General features: G+C 42.4%; 1 protein-coding gene across 1 annotated transcript in view; it reads right to left on the reverse strand.

The window, feature by feature from the left end:
• LOC308322488 (moesin-like) overlaps positions 1-16,085 on the reverse strand; it is a gene marked incomplete at its 3' end in the record, with an annotated part of 30,029 nt that extends 13,944 nt beyond the window's left edge. The window contains exons 1-9 of the mRNA XM_080773767.1: positions 16,031-16,085; positions 15,068-15,115; positions 14,577-14,660; positions 13,742-13,837; positions 13,395-13,517; positions 9,922-10,073; positions 8,287-8,370; positions 4,786-4,932; positions 1,501-1,597 (exon numbers count right to left, since the gene is read on the reverse strand). Of these exons, the coding sequence (XP_080629893.1) occupies positions 1,501-1,597; positions 4,786-4,932; positions 8,287-8,370; positions 9,922-10,073; positions 13,395-13,517; positions 13,742-13,837; positions 14,577-14,660; positions 15,068-15,115; positions 16,031-16,039 (840 nt within the window). The 5' untranslated portion in view covers positions 16,040-16,085. The remainder of the gene's footprint in view (positions 1-1,500; positions 1,598-4,785; positions 4,933-8,286; positions 8,371-9,921; positions 10,074-13,394; positions 13,518-13,741; positions 13,838-14,576; positions 14,661-15,067; positions 15,116-16,030) is intronic.
• Positions 16,086-19,195: the final 3,110 nt, after the last annotated feature.

Here is a 19,195-nt window from a genome sequence, read left to right on the forward strand (position 1 = left end):
TCGGGTTCTGGGAGCCAGTTGCACCACCTCACACTAAGTCTTAAAACTTAGCCTAGTTATAGCTTAAATGGCTTTTAATTCAGGCCAGTTAAGCTATAACTATAGGCTATAGTTTGAACTTAGTGTGAGGTGGTGCAACTGGCTCCAGAAGTGGACTCAAACCATGTCTGCTGTCCTTTGCCTAGCTGTCTGCTGCTCCCCATGAAGTTTTGCACTCTCCATGCATGGCATCCACCTATCGGCTCTGTTTCTAGATTCCCCTTTGAGGTCTTAATTAATTCGCTGTAATAATTCTATTTGGCAATATCGCTTAATTAAAATATTCATGCTTACGGGGAATGCAGAGAGACAGAGCCCTGACGCCAAACTATATGCTTCAGATAGCTATGCTCAATTATGCTATAAAAAGAATGTAAGAGTTGTCTGACTGAACTTCTTTTGGAACCAATACTGAAAAATAAAAATGTCGCTTTCACATGCAGCAGTAGTACGTACGTACGTACGATCAGAAAGAGAACTCTCTTTCGGATCTAGCTTTGACGAGAAAGAACCACAAAGGAACCTCCTGATGTGGACCGAGTTCAGTAAGTTTGTTTTAGGGTACTAATACCGCCTGGACTCTGGAGTATGTGGATCAATATGCCTTCTCAAAATTTTCAATTTGAAACAAATATAAGTGAAGTGAGTATAAATAGTAGCATAAAAATGAGACAAATGTAGTTGGGTTTGTTTCTCTCTATCTCTCTGTGTCAGTCACGCACGCACGCACGCACGCACGCACGCACGCACGCACGCACGCACATAACCTTGCATCAGATGATGCCCTCTGTAACAATATATTACATATTATATTATTATAACCACTGGACTAAGTCCCTCAGAAGCTGAAAGGAATCAAATGTGAAAACACAATCTTTGTTTTTCCCCTTTAAATATAGATTTAACAAAACAGCCATATTAAATGAAATGCATTATAAGCAATTCACACTGCAGTTCCCAGCTATGTTTTGCTACTTTAATTTATACAATAACATTGCTATCTATAAAAGTAGAAAGTTCAAAGCAGAAAGCTATACACAGCAGTTTGAGTTATCTTTTTGTAGCAGTTTTAATCACTAGCGTCTCTATTCTGGGGGCTTAACATTCAGTGAAAATGGCAGATAGAGAGAGAGAGAGACCGCTGGGGGTCCTTGGGACCGGCAATTTTTTTCATGTCGCTCTTCACTTAGGCTTCTGTGGTGTAAATTACCAGGCAACCAGGCCTGATAACATTATATGCACTTAATGCCTAACTAACAGAAACACACCTGTTTCCAAATGTGGCTAATTTACTTGCAAATGCTTTAGTTGAATTGTGTAGTGTCTTTGTTTTCATAATTTATTCCCAAGGCAGCCCACTCTGTAAATGCAAGTCCCCCCCCCCCCCCCCCCTGATGTGCCCCCGAGTAATACATAGAGGCTGGAATGAATGGCTTGAACGTTAAGAAAGGTTTGCAGTACCGGCGCCTTCTTGTCGATTGGCTTGATGACAAACTTCTTGTCGTTGAAGGAGATATTTTTGATCTCACTCCAGGGAAAGCCGATCTTTGGGGTCATTCTGGTGAGCAGAAAGAAACAGACAGCATGTTTGAAGCTCTGTATAACACTGGCTCTCAACATCAGAGGTGGGGACCACCAGCAGTCCAAACGGACCCCAATGACCCATTAACTCGGAGGGAATACAAATCTACTCTCTCAGAGTTAAAATGAACACTGAGGATTTCACAGTGTAGATTAGCGTCCTCCCCCCCCCCCCCCCCCCCCCCCCCGAGAGAGCAAGTTGTCTCAAACGGGGGTCTGTGTGGCCTATTGCATATGAAACTGGGTTCCGGACGATTTTCGGGGATCCATTGTAAGGTTCTGTTACACATACAGACTACAGAGCCCTCCATAGTCAGGTACCTGCATATTTATGTGACCTATAATGTAGCCTGCAGTGGGTCTCTGAGACCCCATGGTTGTGCCTCGCGCAGGAGTAAAGACTATATGTGGGTGATTGATGAGCCATTCGCCCCTAGGCTATATGGAAGACTGATATAAAGACGTATTACGTGTTCAAACAGGCTTTTTACATAGAGCTGTTTGTGATTACAGCTCTTTGTATTAATTGTGACGTGTCCTGTATTGCGATCGTGTGTTTTTATTTCCTTTTATTTCCTTTATATCATTGGCGTTTGTTTTATTTTGTCTATTTGTTTTATTATTGACATTTATTGTCTGCTTTCAAATAAGATTTGTTATTGAGTCAGGATGGATGTAGCCTGGAACTCACCTATGCTTTCTATGGCATAGGCATATATGCCAGTGTGCGTGTGTGCGAGTGTGCGTGTGTGCGTCAATTTAACAAAGGTGCAGACAATCAGAAATCAGCAGAGAGTGATCGACGTTTGCGCTACTCTATGCCAAATTGAAGTGGACTCGGACCCAGACTTTTTTTTTCTCCCTGGAAATAAAAACTTTCCGAGGCTAGGATGGATGGGACTGTTGCAGTGCCGCACAAGTGAGATGCTGCCACCGCAAAACCAGGTGATATCACACACAAAGGCTTATGTCGTTAAAGGAGCCCATCTTGGCTTAGTAAGAGCCAATTGACATCCAACTGCGGTCAATCACACACTTTGGTCAAAGTTCTGTTGGAAGTTGCATTCCAGGCAAAGCAGAAGATGCACATTTGCATTGGGCCTGCGCTCTTCCTCGCAAATCTTCCTTCTCGAGGCAAATCTTTAAATTGGTCTGCTCTCTCTCTCTCTCTCTCTCTGTTTTTCTGTTTTTTCATGTTCATTAGTGTTTTTTTTTTCTTTAAGATACTTTTTTGCGGATTACGCCTTTTATTGGTTTTTTGAAGGGACAGACAGTAGGCTGACAGGAAACGGGAGAGAGATGGGGGAAGACATGCAGTAAAGGCCGTGTCGGGCTCGGGAGTCGAACCCGCGGCACACTGCGACTGGATTACCAGTCGGGTGCCCAGACGGTTACGCCACCGCCTGGGCTGTAGTGTCTTTCTTATCATTTATTTTAAGTTTAGCATTTGTATGCTTTTGAGTGCCCTTGATATCCATGAATGCCTTTCTGTGTCTTGTGTACAGCTTCAAGGTAAAACATAAAAGGTTCAAGGTGGTTCAAGATTAAAGCTTTGAAATAACTACCACAAATGCATGTACCATTTTACGCCACTCTGCCAATGCAAATGGCAAAACCTTGTCACTAGCCACCCCGCTCATGTTCTGTTCTTTCGTCCTTCCATCAAAACAACATTACGGACGCATCACATCGCACACCAGCCATCTCAGTAACAGTTAATTTCCACGGGCTGTCAGGTTGCTGAACAGCGGACGCACCCATATGAACCACACATTGTTGTTGTGTAATACTGTATGTAATGTCATCGTGTAGGAGAGACGGTAAGTTGAGCCACTGGGTAAGATGAGCCACATGCAGCATGTTTAACCAAAAACGCATGTCGCTGATTGGTCTAGGAGCAGTTGAGCTTATATTAAATCAATGAGGGGAAGAAGGTTTTCCCATAAATAACACAATCCTATTAAAGAAACAGAACATACAAGCTTTTTTTGACAAGGCAATTTATCCCAAACTGGAGGGTAACTTGAATTTGTGAATGTAGGCAAAATGTTTTTGTTTGCACAAGAACAAAAATGTATTCTCATTATTGTACCGAAAGATGGCCGTGACAATGTGTTCTCGAAATGTAAAAAGTGTCTCATCTTACCCCCAGTCCTTACTGTATATTGTGTACATAATATGCACATTGGAGTCTATGTAGGTTGACAGTGTGTTTTGTAGGTTTTTGGATGGTGTATCCACGGTCCAGAAGTATTTAATTGTATTACAATAAACATGACCATAAAGTTGAACTTTTGTTTTTGGACGTGGAGAATATTATTGCCAATTTTAGTGATTATATTGTGTGGACACACTAGGTTAGGAATAAATGTCACCTCCTCTGTTTTAGTTTGGGTAGTGAGAGTATATAGTGAACCACTTGTTTCGGGCATGCACACTGCCGTCCATATCCTTGTTTACGGCCCGACTTAACCGTCTCTTTACTCTAAATCGCTCTCCATGGTTTTGATAAAATGGCAATGTTCATGTCATCATTTCTGACTTAGTAGGTATTGGATGGAGCCCGCACACCACAGGTACAAGAAAGACGTTCTTTATTGAAAATACTGACCGGGGGCAAAATTTTCAATAAAGAACGTCTTTCTTGTATACCTGTGGTGTGCGGGCTCCGTCCAATACCTACTGAAGTTTATTTATAGTCCGGCACCCAGCCTGTCGATGTGCGTATTCTACGTCCGCTCATCATTTCTGACTTAACCAATCATCTCATTTGGAATATAAACGCTTGAGACTAACCTTATAGGGCTGTATTTTGCGTGTCTTAAGTACCAGGTCTTATTACCTAACTTGAGTAAACTAAAGACCTGGAGGCGCGATCAATGCCATTTGGCTATTCTGAGTGGCCAAAGAGCATTGATCACGCCTCCAGGTCTTTAGTTTACTCAAGTTAGGTAATAAGACCTGGTACTTAAGACACGCAAAATACAGCCCTTTAAGACTTGAGATGTGACAGCGCGAAGCAGTAATGGAGGATTTTTACCTCGCGGTTTTGGGGGAAATGGCTTTTCAGAGTAAACTCTGTCTCATCTGCTGGGCACTCTAGCGCCTTTTATTCTGAAGAAAGAAAAAGAGAAACGGCGCACTGGAAGTGTTAAGCTGTCCTACTTGTCTGTCTTCTCATAGACGTTGAGGCCCAGGGCGTCCACCCCCAGCCAAAGCTCCGACCCTTTCTTGTTCTTAATGCTGAAATAGTTCACTCCATACATCTCCAGGTCCTGGGCTATCTTCAGATACTCCATCATGGCATCTTCTCTGTAGAGGAGTTTATAGGACAGTAACAAGTTCATCTTGTGGCCACTCTTACAGCAAATACAGTAGCAGGCATGCAGTATACCACTGTGATCGCTTCTTTGTCTGCAACACTGTACAAACCTATATAGTCAACATCCAACAGAAATGTGTAGAATTTAGTTAATGCAGGATTTACACATAGATATAGATAGATAGCTTTATTGTCATTCAGCCAGGGATGGCTCGTATGTATGGGCAAGGGCCCCCCCTATCTTATGGAGTAAAGATGAGAAATTATTATTAAAATGTTTTAGGATAGATACTTTTATATTCTGGTATAATCTAAGCAGCAACAGCATCAAATAGATACAAGAAAAACACAAAATAGGTCAAAATGGGCTGATTTTTTACAGCCCAAAATGCTTCCATTGGCTTTCATTGCGTTGAATGATTGACAGCTGCCAAGACACGCCTGCTTGGTTGACTTGCCATTGGGGCTAAAATCTCTCAGCCCCAGAGCCAATAGAGGGCTGTGCTCAGCCCTAATGCCCGCCTCAGACCGTGAGGTCATTGGCTATTGACAAATCACAGCACCTGCTCGTGTGTGGTTGTTTATGATGTGAAAGAATGGCGGGTGGAAGTATTTTAAATGAAATAAGTTTATTATTTACTTTATAATCCGTTTTGTCCCGTGTCCGTGGAGGGGAAAATGAAGTTAAGAGACTGGGAGCATATCGTCCATTTTGGAAAGGAAAGGATACGAAGAATACGTTTTGTGAGTTTGAAATTCTTGCTTGGGGCAGACAGCTGACCGCACACCGGACCCACAGAAAGGTAGAGTGGTCTGCTTCATTCATCTCACAAAGTTAAGAAACATAATCGCTGGTTTAATCACATTGAAAGTGGCTCGAGGCGAGCTCTCATTGAGTTGGGAAGAGAGAGAGAGAGGCTGCGTTTGTGTGCGTGTGTTAGTGTTGTTTCGGAGCCGTGTGCGTGCGTGCGCACATGCGTGCATGTGTGTGCATGCCTTGCAAGTTGCAACAACTGTAATTAATGTTTGATATGTGTATACTGTATACGTTTGTATTTTCTATGTGGGTACACATGTATTCATATGTCTTCCTTTTCACATCAGAAATGTTTTTTAGAATTTATAGTGATGTTGTTTCTGTCCTCGGAATGCCGTGTAGTCATCAGCCTTGTCAGTTATAATTTTATTGTTTTTGTCTTTTTCTTTGAGTTATGTTTTGTCTCCTTTTATTGTAAGTCTCTTGTTTGTATGTTTTTTTGCTATTTTTTGTCCGATCTGTAATTTTATGGTTAATCATTACTGAAATGCTTTTATGCCAAAAATCATAATAAACAGATGTTTAAAAAAAAAAAGTTGCAACAACTGTTGTGCGCGTGCGTGTGTGCGTGCATGCATGCGTGCATGCGTGCATGCGTGCGTGCATGCGTACTGTTATTATTAATGACAGTATAAGAGCAGCTATCTGTGCATACAAATACAAACAATGTTCAGTGGAGTGTTTGTTGTGGGCATGCACTTCTGTTGTTGTGGAGCATTTGCTGTAACAAAGTATAGGCCTGTAGTAGTGTCATCGCTGTACTTTGGTATCTGGAATATGATGCTATTGCTGCAGGTTGAACTAGTTGGGTAGCATAGTGTAATAGACTTTCTGAGTAGCACTGCATGGGTACTGGGTTGTTGTGGAATGTGATGCTGATGCTGTTGTTGCTGTAGAGACCAGTATTCTGTGAACATGCTGTAGTATAGGGTGAACAATGGATAGCATGTTTTTGTATTGAGTTGTACTGTAATTCTGCAAACTGTTAATAAATCAATCAATCAATCAGCATATACTATCGTATATTGGGCCCGTAGAATAAGATTTCTTAGGCAGCCCCTCCAACCAACATGACGCTACTGCATTCAGCAGATACATAAAATGCATAAGAGAACGAAATGTCGTTTCACTGGCTTCTAGTTAAAAGAGAGCTAAAATACTATTAAAATCTAAAAATCAATTTTTAAAAAACAAACAAATTAAAAAGCACCATTAGTTCATTGAGAGACAGATATTTCACAACAGGAGTCCTTATAGCAGCACATATAGGCGGGGAACAAGGTTAGGGGATATTGCACTTGTTCAAAAGTCTAATGGCTTGGGGGGAAAAAAAGCTCTTGGAAAATCTTGCCGTTTTACTTCCAATGCTTCGATATACCTTCTGCCAGAAGGCAACAGAGTGAACGGTCCCTGGTGTGGGTGGGCGGGGTCATTCCTGATCTTAAAGTGATCTAGACAGACAGCGGTTGGTTGTGCGCAGTGTCCTTGAGGGAAGGCAGTGATGTCCGCCACATAATTATTTGTCTCATATTTGCAAAGATGCGTACATACATTACCAGTCAGCTGAAGAGACAGATTTAGACAGCGAGCAGCAACGCAGCACCCTGTGGGCCTACTAAAGGGGCGAGGTCGCGTACACGCATACCGCCTGGGTGGCGGGCCGTGCCTTAATTTTCGGGCCTGTTGAGAACTCGTTTTCTCCGGGCTGAAGGGCGCGGCTGCACTAATAACTTTGGGGCGAGCACGTCTAGAGTTTGAATGGACAGGTATCAGTCAAAAGGGAGACATTGAAGAGGAAGGACGGGTTGGGGGTGGATCAACATATGGATTGTCAGAACAGGTCAGCTCCATATATGGAGATCTAAGGGTTTTGACGTTTGAGGCCAGATGTAGAGTTGCTGGCCGGCTCCATATATGCAGATCTAGGTGATGATCCAGTCTTCTCCAGGGTTTGATGAGGTCAGTGTTGTGATCTCCATATATGGAGACGGCCATATGTGGAGCGTATCACGAGGTGTGATGGACAGACGGACAGACAGACGGACGGACGGACGGACTGACTGACAGATTTAGCAGTCTTTCACAGTAATCTGTGACCAACGGCCGCAACTACCACTACTGGGAAAAACAACAGATCTACAAGCTCACAACACATTCGCAACTTATAGATCAGCTATTTTTGGTGAAGAGAAAAAAAGATTGTGTAGAGGGCAAACAAGGAGTGGGCATAGATTAGTATAGAGCCCTTGTCCATACTAGTCTCGGGTCCCCTATAGGGTTTAACCCATTTTGCGGGGGAACCCCTTTTGGTGCTTTAGCTATTGAAAAATAGCAGATCTACAAGCTCATAGCGCGCCACCGAGTGGCAAGCTACGAGCTTGTAGGTCTGCTATTTTTGAAGAATCGTGAAAAGTGACATGAAAGCTTTTGAGAACGACTGACAAGAAAACAGTCAGGATATATAAAGACATTTTTAGAATCTGATCTCAGGTCATAATGGGTTAAGCGGTTCAATAAATAAAAGTACCTGAGTAGTCCTTTGTGCTCCTGGTGCCACACTTTGATTCTTTCCTCCCATTCATCTTTATTCAGCTTGTGCTGTTCCAAAACCCTGGTGTTAAGGGAGAAGAGAAGAGATGGATCAATCAGGACCATGACAGCTAAGAGAGATCCAGCGAGACTGACCCTGCGGTTAATGCTGATTGTACCGTGCATGGCATCCATTTGAAGGAGCCTCAAAAAGCTCTGTGAGTGCTCATTTACTTCTCAGAGTCACGGGGTCCGTCGGGTTCCGTTTGTATAACACACTCGATTTAAAGGTGGTAGAAGTGATACGGTATATCTTTATTTTTGTTAAGTATGGCTCTATATTATGCTGGTTGCTATGGAGTGTTCTGTAACAGCTATCTCTTTTGGTAATGTGAAAATCTTCAACTATTATACCATACAGGATAACAAATTGGAGTGACATAATTGGAACGGGAACACAATTGAACATGATAAATGGCCTTTGGTGGGGTTCTGTCATTTGAGTGGATAAAATTAGCCTCCCGCCCTGAAGATGTATATTTTTATATTTTCTGTTCATTAAAGCTGCTATAAGCAATAATATGTCAAAAATATTAATGACCTTTTTCTTTTTTCTTTTTTTGGTATTCAGACAGGCAGCAATGGGTAGAACGCTCCCAAAACGAATTTGGTCTCATGTGACACATCTAGGGGCCGCAATCTGCATTCAAAGATGTTCCTAGAAGCTTTGTCATTGGTCGGAAAAAAACCCAGTCGCAGTGATTAACCAATCACGAAACAGACAGGCAAATCGACCAAAGACAAAGCTTCTAGGAAAATCTTTGAATGCAGATTGCGGCCCCCTAGATGTGTCACAGAGACTAAATTATTTTTGGGAGCGTTCTACCCAAAATAAATAGGTCATTAAAATGTTGACATATTATTGCTTTGCAGCTTTAACCCTCTAGCACCCAGGGTTGCTTTTTAGCAACAAATTTATTTTAATTAATTACTAAATTATTATTATTTTTTTCTGTTCTTTTTTCACCTGAATGTCATCAGTGATGTTCATTGCAATGCCAATTCAATGCCATTAGTCATGATATTTGCATATGAATACCCCCCACAGAGGCTGAAATTCACACAAATAAAAAATGTTTGGACTCTGTGCAATTTTGAACATTTTTTAACCTAAAACTTTTGACCTTTACCCTAATAAAAGTAGGTAAAATAATTGTAACATATGTTTTTTTGTGATCATTAGAATGTCTAGAACATGTTTTATTCATTATTGTGAAAGATATCCCCCAAATGTAAATTATTAATTTATTATATTATTATATAATTATTATATAATTATTATAAATGTTTCATCAAACTTTATTTTTTTATTTTTTTTAACATCTTTTTTAGTGTCAGTGCTAGTAGTACAAAGTAGTAGTAAGGTTGAAATCTATTTTTTGCAAGTAGAAATTAATGCGGGTGTTAGAGGGTTAAAGAGCGGGACATATACGGGGAGATACCAATGACGGAACCCCATTATTTTTATCCACTCATACAGTTGCCGGTCAGTTCGGTTCCACTTTTTTTAGCACCTACTACACTAACTACAGTATATACTATTTTTGTGCGTTACTATACTTCAAGTTCACACCTCTGTGGCAGCAGCTTCTCCCTGCTGAGGTAGCCGGGTGAATGGTAGTCCTTCCTGAAGGCTCCGTGTTTGGTCTGAACGGCGTACGACGCCAGCAGGACCGCCGTCTCCGGCGGGCAGTAAATGTCGTCGTTCAGAATGCCCTCTTTCACCTGTACACACATGTGATCAAAAAAGGGGGATTGTTTTTCAGCAAAAGAAGTCCTGATGCAGCGTTATATGTATGCGTGTACATGTGTGCATGTGCGCGTATAGCACACAGTGTGCTCAGAGCCTCTGCCTTGATGGCCTCAAAAGTCTAATATCTCCCCCGGTCCCATAAGGGATATCCCTTTGATCTAGTGGTTAGGATATTGGACTTGCACGTGGGAGACCCGAGTTCAAATCCCGGGCGCTATAGTGGCGGCGACACGTGTGTGTGTGTGTGACACGGGGGATATTCAGTTTCAGCTTCCACGGCTCAGATGGTTTAATATGATGTGCCTTTTATCCAAGGCGCTTTAGATTGTGGGGTTCAGCGACACTTCGACAATAATCTCCGGGAGAGCCTATAGGATGGAACTCGGTTCCCAAGTGGCTGCGCCCCTGAGCCACTGCCCCAATACATAGACCGGGGCCAGGAGGAGGACAACCTTCTAACGGCTAGGTGTGCTAGCCATGCTCATTTCAGCACGGCTGGAGAGCCTGTATTTCAACCAATTGCTTGGTCAGAAGACCTGTATTAACATAAATATTACATTCCACTTTTGTCTTTTTGAGTGGTGCAACCACTACGGAGCTTGTGTGTGTGTCTCTGAGTCTGTCTGTCTGTCTGTCTGTCCCTGGCTAGCTGGCTGTGTCTCACTGTTGCACAGCCTAACACACACACATCGTATATATGATGATTTCGGGTGTGACAGTACAGTACAGTGACAGTACAGTAGCCGACAGTCTCTGCACTAATCCATGGCCATGTGCGTGCGTGTGTGTGTGTGTGGACACTATGATAATGTGACCTGTATACAATTTCAGCAACACATCAATGACTAAGTTAATTCACACCTAGATATTATATAATTTCCCTGTTTCGCATGAACCTGTAGCTCCTGTTTCTAGCCTGCAGGTTGTATGCACATGTACCCTCCCCCTCCCAGGGAGCTGCAGTATGTGTTCCTCAAGGAAGCATTTGTTTTATACAATAACACATTGCATTCATGTCTCGTAACGTATACAGTAGTGACAGTGAATCTGCAATGAATGAAATTGACTCTGTCATATACAGTATATGTGCATGGCTTCTAAAAGTCAAAACGATGCTTCATTTTCCAAAAACTATTAAAAAAAACATTTTTTTTTTTTTAGGTCACCGTGACCTTGACCTCCTACCTACTTCCAATCAGTTAATTATTTATATTTATATTTATGTGTCTGACCTGACTGTACGCAAAACTAGATCACACTTGCCAGTGCGGCAAATGAAATTCTGGGGCAAATTATTCTGTGACAATAGCAGTGACAGCACAGGATATCACAGCAGCTCTGTAAGGTATATATATATACCAGATATTATTGACCCCTGGGAGACTCCTGTCAGTCGAGTAGGGTGGTTATACATCTGTGTGCGTCCTCTTCCTCGCTCATATCATACTGGTGGTCTGGCTTTGTTTCGCTCACTGAAAGGCATACCATTGCTCTCAGTCCCGTGAGTCTGTCTGTCTGTCCGTCCGTCCGCGAGTCTCTCTGTGAGCAGCTAATCTCTGGCACCACTCAAGATCAGCCACTTAAACCCTATACACTACAGCGGTTCCCAAAGTGGGGTCCGGGGACCCCCAGGGGTACTTGAGGGAGTTCCAGGGGGGACCCAGCAGCTAAATGATAATTTGTAACCAAATGGACCCTGATGGGTCTGTGACTCTGAGTTAAATTAAGAGTGGTTTTACAATATAAATTGGGGTACCAGAGATAGAAATGCCATTAAATCGGGGGTCCGTAGCATAACGCGTGTGAAACTGGGGGTCCTTGAAATTAATATGTTTCGGAATCACTGCTATAGAGCCGTAAAGATCCTCCCTTATCGGGGTCACTGGCATATATGTTTTCAAATGAAGGGGGTCTGTGGCCTAATAAATGTTGATTGGGGGTCCTTGACCACTTAAACCCTACAGCACTATACTTAGGCCCTTGCCACACAAGAGCGGCTCGGGCTGTTAGCCGCGCAAGTTTGTAAACGATATATAAAACTTTCCTTCGTCCATATTGCGGTTATGTTAATTATTCGTGTAGTCCAGACGAGAGCTGGACAGAGCTCCGGACACCCAGAGAAAGCTGCGTATTGTAGGCTAAATGCATATGTGGCACTGTGGCATAATCATTCAGTATAGGCATAATCAACTGTAGCTGATGTTTTTCTTTCTTTTCGTTACAAATCATTCCAATTTTAATGATTTGACATAAGGCCTACTAATATTCTCATATATCCTCTTCTGCCAGAAGTACTAGGCTACAAAGTATAGCCTACATAAGCATGAGATTCATATAGTTTGCAGATCTTAAAACTCACAACGAGGGCCGGCATGATGCATGAATGTCAGATAATTGCTTGATTCAGTGAAACAGTTGAACGGTGAAAACAGGCCCGTTTATAGAGGAATGTGGACAGTAAACAATGTGTTTATCCTACCTGGGGTTCTCTCAATGCAAAGCCGTTTTGAAGTTACACAAAGAATGTCCTCTGAATGTCAGATAATTGCTCGTTTAGATTGATTCAGTGAAACAGTTGAACGGTGAAAACAGGCCCGTTTATAGAGGAATGTGGACAGTAACTAATGTGTTTATCCTTCCTGGGGTTCTCTCAATGCAAAGCCGTTTTGTAGTTACACTTCAAGAAGAGAAGCACTTTGATGAGTGTGCACTGCAGTCAGACCTGCCTGAGAGGAATGGACGGACTTGTATAGCCTATATACACTAATCTATTCTACACTACACCATTTAATAGTAGCAATGGTGATCATCCGTTTTTTTTCCTTGTCTTTCCAGATTGGTAATATTATTTTCAAATATAACATAGCTGTGAGTGATACTGGAGGGCTGCATGGAAAGCCTGGTGACGTGAGGTTAGTTTGGAGGGGGTCGAGGGGACTATTGCGTCAACGTTTCAGCAAATAGGCGGTAGGCTATTCTCTCTGTAGCCTACACATACTGTATGGAGACGACAAAGTCTCCGAACTTTCCCACTCTGGAAGATGGTTTCAAAATTAGCCGGTTAAGTCCCCCAAAACGCCGTCTTTGTGACAAAATGGGCAGATCGGCTAAATACTTGACCGGAGTAACGCAGAATACGTCCTCGTCTGGACAGCACCTTAGTTGATCGGGTCCCCCTGGGCTCCGTACTCGATTATTTTTGTTGTTGTGTACTGTTATTTCTGTCAAGCATTCACCCCAGAATAAGGGATCGCTATTATAGCATCCATGTGTTCACACCTCCACCCACTAACCTGCAGGAAGAAGAGTCGCTGAGTCGCCTCCTGGATCAGTTCCTCCGCCACCTCCTCCGGGTAAAACTTCCCCCTGAACTTAATGAGTAGAGGGTTCTCCCGCTTGATATCCTGTGCCGTCACCTGGTGGGTCCCCGGTCGCATTAGGAGAACACATGAGAGTATAGGGCAGTGGGCTAATTAGCCTCGGGGGAGAGTGACACCAGAACACATGAGCGGCTCATAATCAAAATCATAACAATGCATGACGTCGGCCAAAATGCAACTGTGTCCCACCACGCAAAACGCTGGGGATTATGAACGCACGTTACATAAAGGTCTCCATGGAGAGTGTTTCTCTTTCTCACCCTCTTGTTGAGCTTCAGCCAGGTGCAGAAGCCCTTGCTGTCCTGATACTGCAGGCCGAAGAACCAGGTCTCCCTCAGCCCGATGGTCTTTACGATCTGAACGCATTGGACGACGCTCATGCATTTAAATATGTCAACAAGAGCTGAAATGTGGGCACCAAAACAGAGTGCCCACCTTTCCCTGTATACTTCTACAACAATTCAGTGACTATCTCAAAGTCAGAGCATACCTCTTTACACGCACCTCGACAGCAGGCAATTATGGAAGGAGGTATAGGGCCCGCACACCATTCTTTTGGTAAAGAATGACTTTATTGAATCGACAACGTTTCGATCTTCACCGATCTTCGTCAGGTCAGTATACAGATGCAAACCTTTCATCACTTTTTATCAAGTTCCTTCAGATTGAGTCCCTCCCCCCCGTTATGTGCCACCCCCACAAAACACAGCTGAGTCCCATTACTCCTGAGGAGCCAGAATTGTGACGGTATACAAAATATACTTATATATACACACACCATTTACATAGAATACATCATATTAAAAACATAACTTAACATAACATTTCTCTCTAGTTGAGACTCCAGTACCACATTATGAGTGTGGACATAGAACAGTTGAGCGTAGACACCATGAGCACAGAAAATACAGAATAACTAGTAAGGGTCCATTTGCATATGGGTTCATACTTCATATAAGTATTAAGTGGAAATGGACCCTTACTATTACTATAGCACTTCCCAGGTAGCATGTCACTCACTAACCAAGGTATGTATAGTAGGCCTACATGTCCATTGGTCTGTCTGTCTGTGAGAGGGGAGTGGGCAGTGTATACCTGGTCAAAGAGCTGTTTGCCGGTTGTGCTGGGCAGGATGGCAAATTCCAGCTCTGCATCCATGGTGGTGACTCGGACATTGATCTGTGGAAGAGAAACGGGACAGGAGAGAGTGACAATATGAGGGGTCGTTCATCTGTGTCACTGAGAGGTCACATTTGTCACATGTTATCAGACTGACGGCCCAAATTAGATTATTGGCCTATCCAGATTGGCTTCATACTTTCATAGCTCATAGTTGGTTTAATCAAGTCAAAATAACAGTGTGGTCAAGTCAGTCCTAAAGATCAGATTTGCGAAACAAATCAGATTTCCCTGCGGTCTGAACAAAGCCTTATGACACATGAGACATTAAAATCAAAAGCAGAATGGAAGAGCACACTAACATTGTTGATTCATTGTGTTGCTTCTTTGAAATGATTGTAAATGCATGGGGAGGTTCTCGGGTATAAAGCAAAAAGACCAAGGAGAAATACAATGTGTTTTCTTACATTCTTCTGTTCAACCAGCAGCATCCAATCACAAGAGGTTGGTGGGGACTACAGTCAAAACATGAAGCCGATATTGTGATTTAGTCTTTGACAGAATAAGTGACAACGAGGTCAATTTCATGAGGCACATGATTCAGTGTTAACGTAAGCATGAAGGCACACAACTAATTAGGGATATAGCCAGGGTCGGTGCTGCATGTGATCACAATTTCACATTACATTAGAATATTCCACCATCAAATAAAGTCAAGCAGGTGGAGGAGAGATCGTATGCTTTATACATCATTAATTCCATCCCAAATAGTTTGAAAGCTTAATGTGTTAATAATGAAAAGTATAAAATATATATCAAATAAATTAAATAATATAACAATAAATCCTGCTAGTTGGCTGAGTGTGCCACTTGCACATGACATAATTGTTTTGGTTTTTTTGCTCATGCAGCTAAGGGGATTTTTTTTATTTTTTTTTAAATTACGTAACAATGTAACTAGCTCTTGGGAAATCTAGGACACGAATGCAACAAATACAGAACAGCTGACAACAGGGCATAAAGTGATAGCCACAGGCACTCTGTGCCAAGAAACAACAAAGCCATATTGCAGGATAACGCAAAACTGTTTAACCACTTAATCTGTTTTTTTAAATATATATATATATATACACCGAAACACACAGTGTGTCGCATGGCAGCATATTGCGAGCTTGTAGATCTGCTATTTATTTATTTAATTTTTCTTTATTTTTTTGGGAAGGGGGCCCCCCCCCCCCCTTCCCAAAAAAAGGAGAAGAAGGAGTTCCTGAAACATTTTGCCTAGAGTTAACGTGGTTAAACACAGAAGAGGGAAAAAGTCCTCAATCTCAACACAGAATTCTACGCCTGTAAATCAAAGCTTGTCAACACGTCAAAGACAGTTATATGGTGAGATTAAAATCAGTGTAATGAAAAGCAGCTATACTTACAGCAGACATTTGTATTTCTTTCCTGTTTTATCTGTTATTTCTTCCTTGAGAGAGAGTCGTTCACAGACCCAGTAACCTTTTCTCCACGGAGTCATATGAAAGTGCTTGCAATACCTACTGGGATTAGAAGACTGAATTAAAATGGACCATTGTATTGCTCAGAAGACTTTCTCTCGGTTAATCCCACACCAAGCCGCATGTATGTCACAAGAGCGAGACATGTCTGATCCGAGACCAGATTGCCCATCACGTTTCTCAGATCACGTGAGTTTACTACTGACCCTGGATCGGTTTTCCTCCTCTTGGAGGCAGTTTGTACATATGTGGAAAAAATGTAGGCCTACCTCATAGCTAAACCCCCATTCCAGAAGCAGTTAAGGATGCTACAACAAATGTATTATTATTATTATTACATTTAATAATAATAATAATAATAATTTTACCCCAATGTATTTGTTAAGCCCATTGATACCTCCCACTGATTGCCACTGCTGTTGTACCCTACTGGCTCACGTGCCAGTGAGTATAGCCCCCGCTGGGAGGACGTAGCATCTCTGTTCTACTCCTCCCATGCATTCAACAATCAACACTCCTCGCTGGCAGGTGCAGCTCCGGCCTGTAGAAGTATATAGGCTACACATGCAGTGGCAAAGTTGAGCCGTCATGGAAAACAACATTAAATGATGATGACAGACAGTCAACCACTTTGGTATCCTGCCCATTATAGGTGCTTCCATTCAAGAAACGGATCAAATGGTCTCTCTTTATCTTGTACCTAACATAAGTACTATTATTACAATGAGGACGCACGAACGCACGCACGCACGCACACACACGCACACACGGAGGGACACAGACAGTGAAAACATATGTTTTCGCTCCTGTCGAATTATTATCTCCACCAGGCAGAGATGTTGCAGTCTGCTGTGCTGTGTGTGTGTGTGTGTGTGTGTGTGTGTGTGTGTGTGTGTGTGTGTGCGCGCGCGCGCGCACGCTGTGTCCTCATTGTAATGCCATGTTAGTCCTGATGAAAAATGTCACTACTTTTGGATGTGTTGTTCACTGTCCAAATATTGGTCTCCATATCCTGTCTACTCTGGTTGCATTCTAATGAAAGTCCTTTGTTGTAGCCCTTCCCCCCCATTGCTCTGTGCCTTTTCATAACCTTACCCCGGCTTTGGTCCACTTTTGGTACCCTCTCTGCGTTTAAGGCTAGACTAAAAACCCTCCTTTGTGATAAAGTCTCATAACAGTTATACTGTACCTCCTATGGCTCCTCTCTCCCGCCCCCTCTCTCGTCCTCCTTCTGCATGACTGCATTCCCTCCTCCTCTCAATCTCCACCCTCTCTCTTTCCTCTCTAGTACCTCTACCTTTCCCTGTCCCTTTTCACTGATGTTTCAGCTCTCCCTATATAGTCTCTCATGATACATTCAGAAGTAGAGCAATAACTGCACAAAATCAGCATCTAACGGACATCGTCTCTCCATCTTGGCCAAACAGAGTCAATACTCTTTGAATCTAAAAGCAAAGCTAAAGAAGACTTTGATGGTAGGTGACTTTGAAGCAGGCCCGGCACCACAGGGGTGCCAGAGGGTGCCCAGCACCCTCCGTTCCAAATTCTGCACCCTCACTTTTATGTACATACAGCATAGTTTTACTATATAAAAATTAGATGTGCACCCTCGCCATTTTCAAATGCCCCCTCAGTCATTTCATGCTGGAGCCGAGCCTGCTTTGAAGTTCTCTTTATACACTGGCTGGCTGGGGCACTTGTTCAATGTCCTTGTGATGACATGGAATCCCTAATAAGATCCGTTAAAATGAAGCCACAGACCTGGTGGTACAATAAATAAGTTTGGTTGTTCCATAACCACTTGAACCCTATATAGCAGCATCCCCATTCTGGGGATCGAGGACCTTTATCAAAAATTTGATAGATCTGCAGATCTGCAAACCTTTCAACACAATGCGTTGTGAGCTTGTAGATCAACTATTGTTGGCGATCAAGTCGGAGTAAAGGAGGAGAAAGAGCGTCAAGAACGGAACCGACCTTGGTAAATGAAGTATTAGTTTACTCTAGGGGTTTAAGTGGTTAAACTCTATCCAGGGATACTTTCTCCCTGCTCAGAGAGAGAGGGTACCACATAATTCTGCAGCAGTTATTGTCAAATGGGTTACCTGCAAACCTTAAAGAGGTAAACACCATGTTCAAGGCAGATGGCTGCACACCCTAGACTAGAGCTTGGTTCTGCTTAAGGGTTGTTTTAAAAGGGGTGTTTTTCCTTGTCGTCACATTGCAAAAGGAATGCATGCACATGTTTTTTGGGGGGGGTAGGGTCTTTGTGTCTTCGACACTAAATGGAATTGAAATGAAAGAAAGACAGAAAGATGGAGTGAGCTATGCGCCTCTTGACAGAGGTTTGAGCACATGCTTTTTTTATTGTGTCTATTGTGTCTAGTAACTATTCATGCATTCATTGATTGAATGCAGTTGTCTTTGGGAAGAAAGGGAGAAATAAGCACTTTGGTAATTTACTGTGACAGTGCATGTCGATGTGAAACAGTCGACATTTTGGCACATCAAGATTCAAGAACGATATTCACACTTCACATTGATGCTTCACACGGACATGCACGGACGTAGGCTACGCTGATGTCCACTATTGCGCCACTATTGCATCACACTTGCATAATTCTTTTGAAAGTTCCAAAAACAAATACAGTGTGGGGTTTGTTGTCATTCCAGTCTGGCTGTGGCCAGGGACTGGAACATATTGATATCCTTGACAGAGAAATGTTGTTGTTACCTATTGGCCGACCATTGGTTTATGTTTTACTTCATTTATGCTCAAGAGGCACTGCGGTTACCCTAATTCAGTGGTCAGCAAACAATATACAAACAACAGGAAACATCAATAAGACGAACATACAGGGTATGAAAATAGCAACTTATCCAAACAACTAAATACTAATATACAAAAGTTTGGTCTTTTTTTATTGGTCTAAAATATTGTCTATATACATTCATGAATCCACTTGTTGACCGGCTGTCATGTGAACCATTAACATCCTTTAGGCAAACATAATTTCCCATCTCAGGCATTCAATAAAGCAACGATAGATTTATATGTGAATGGCATAATTTATGGACTTTTGTACATTT

This window comes from Protomyctophum bolini (assembly GCF_963924005.1).
Source record: "Protomyctophum bolini genome assembly, chromosome: 10".
Taxonomy (NCBI): domain Eukaryota; kingdom Metazoa; phylum Chordata; class Actinopteri; order Myctophiformes; family Myctophidae; genus Protomyctophum; species Protomyctophum bolini.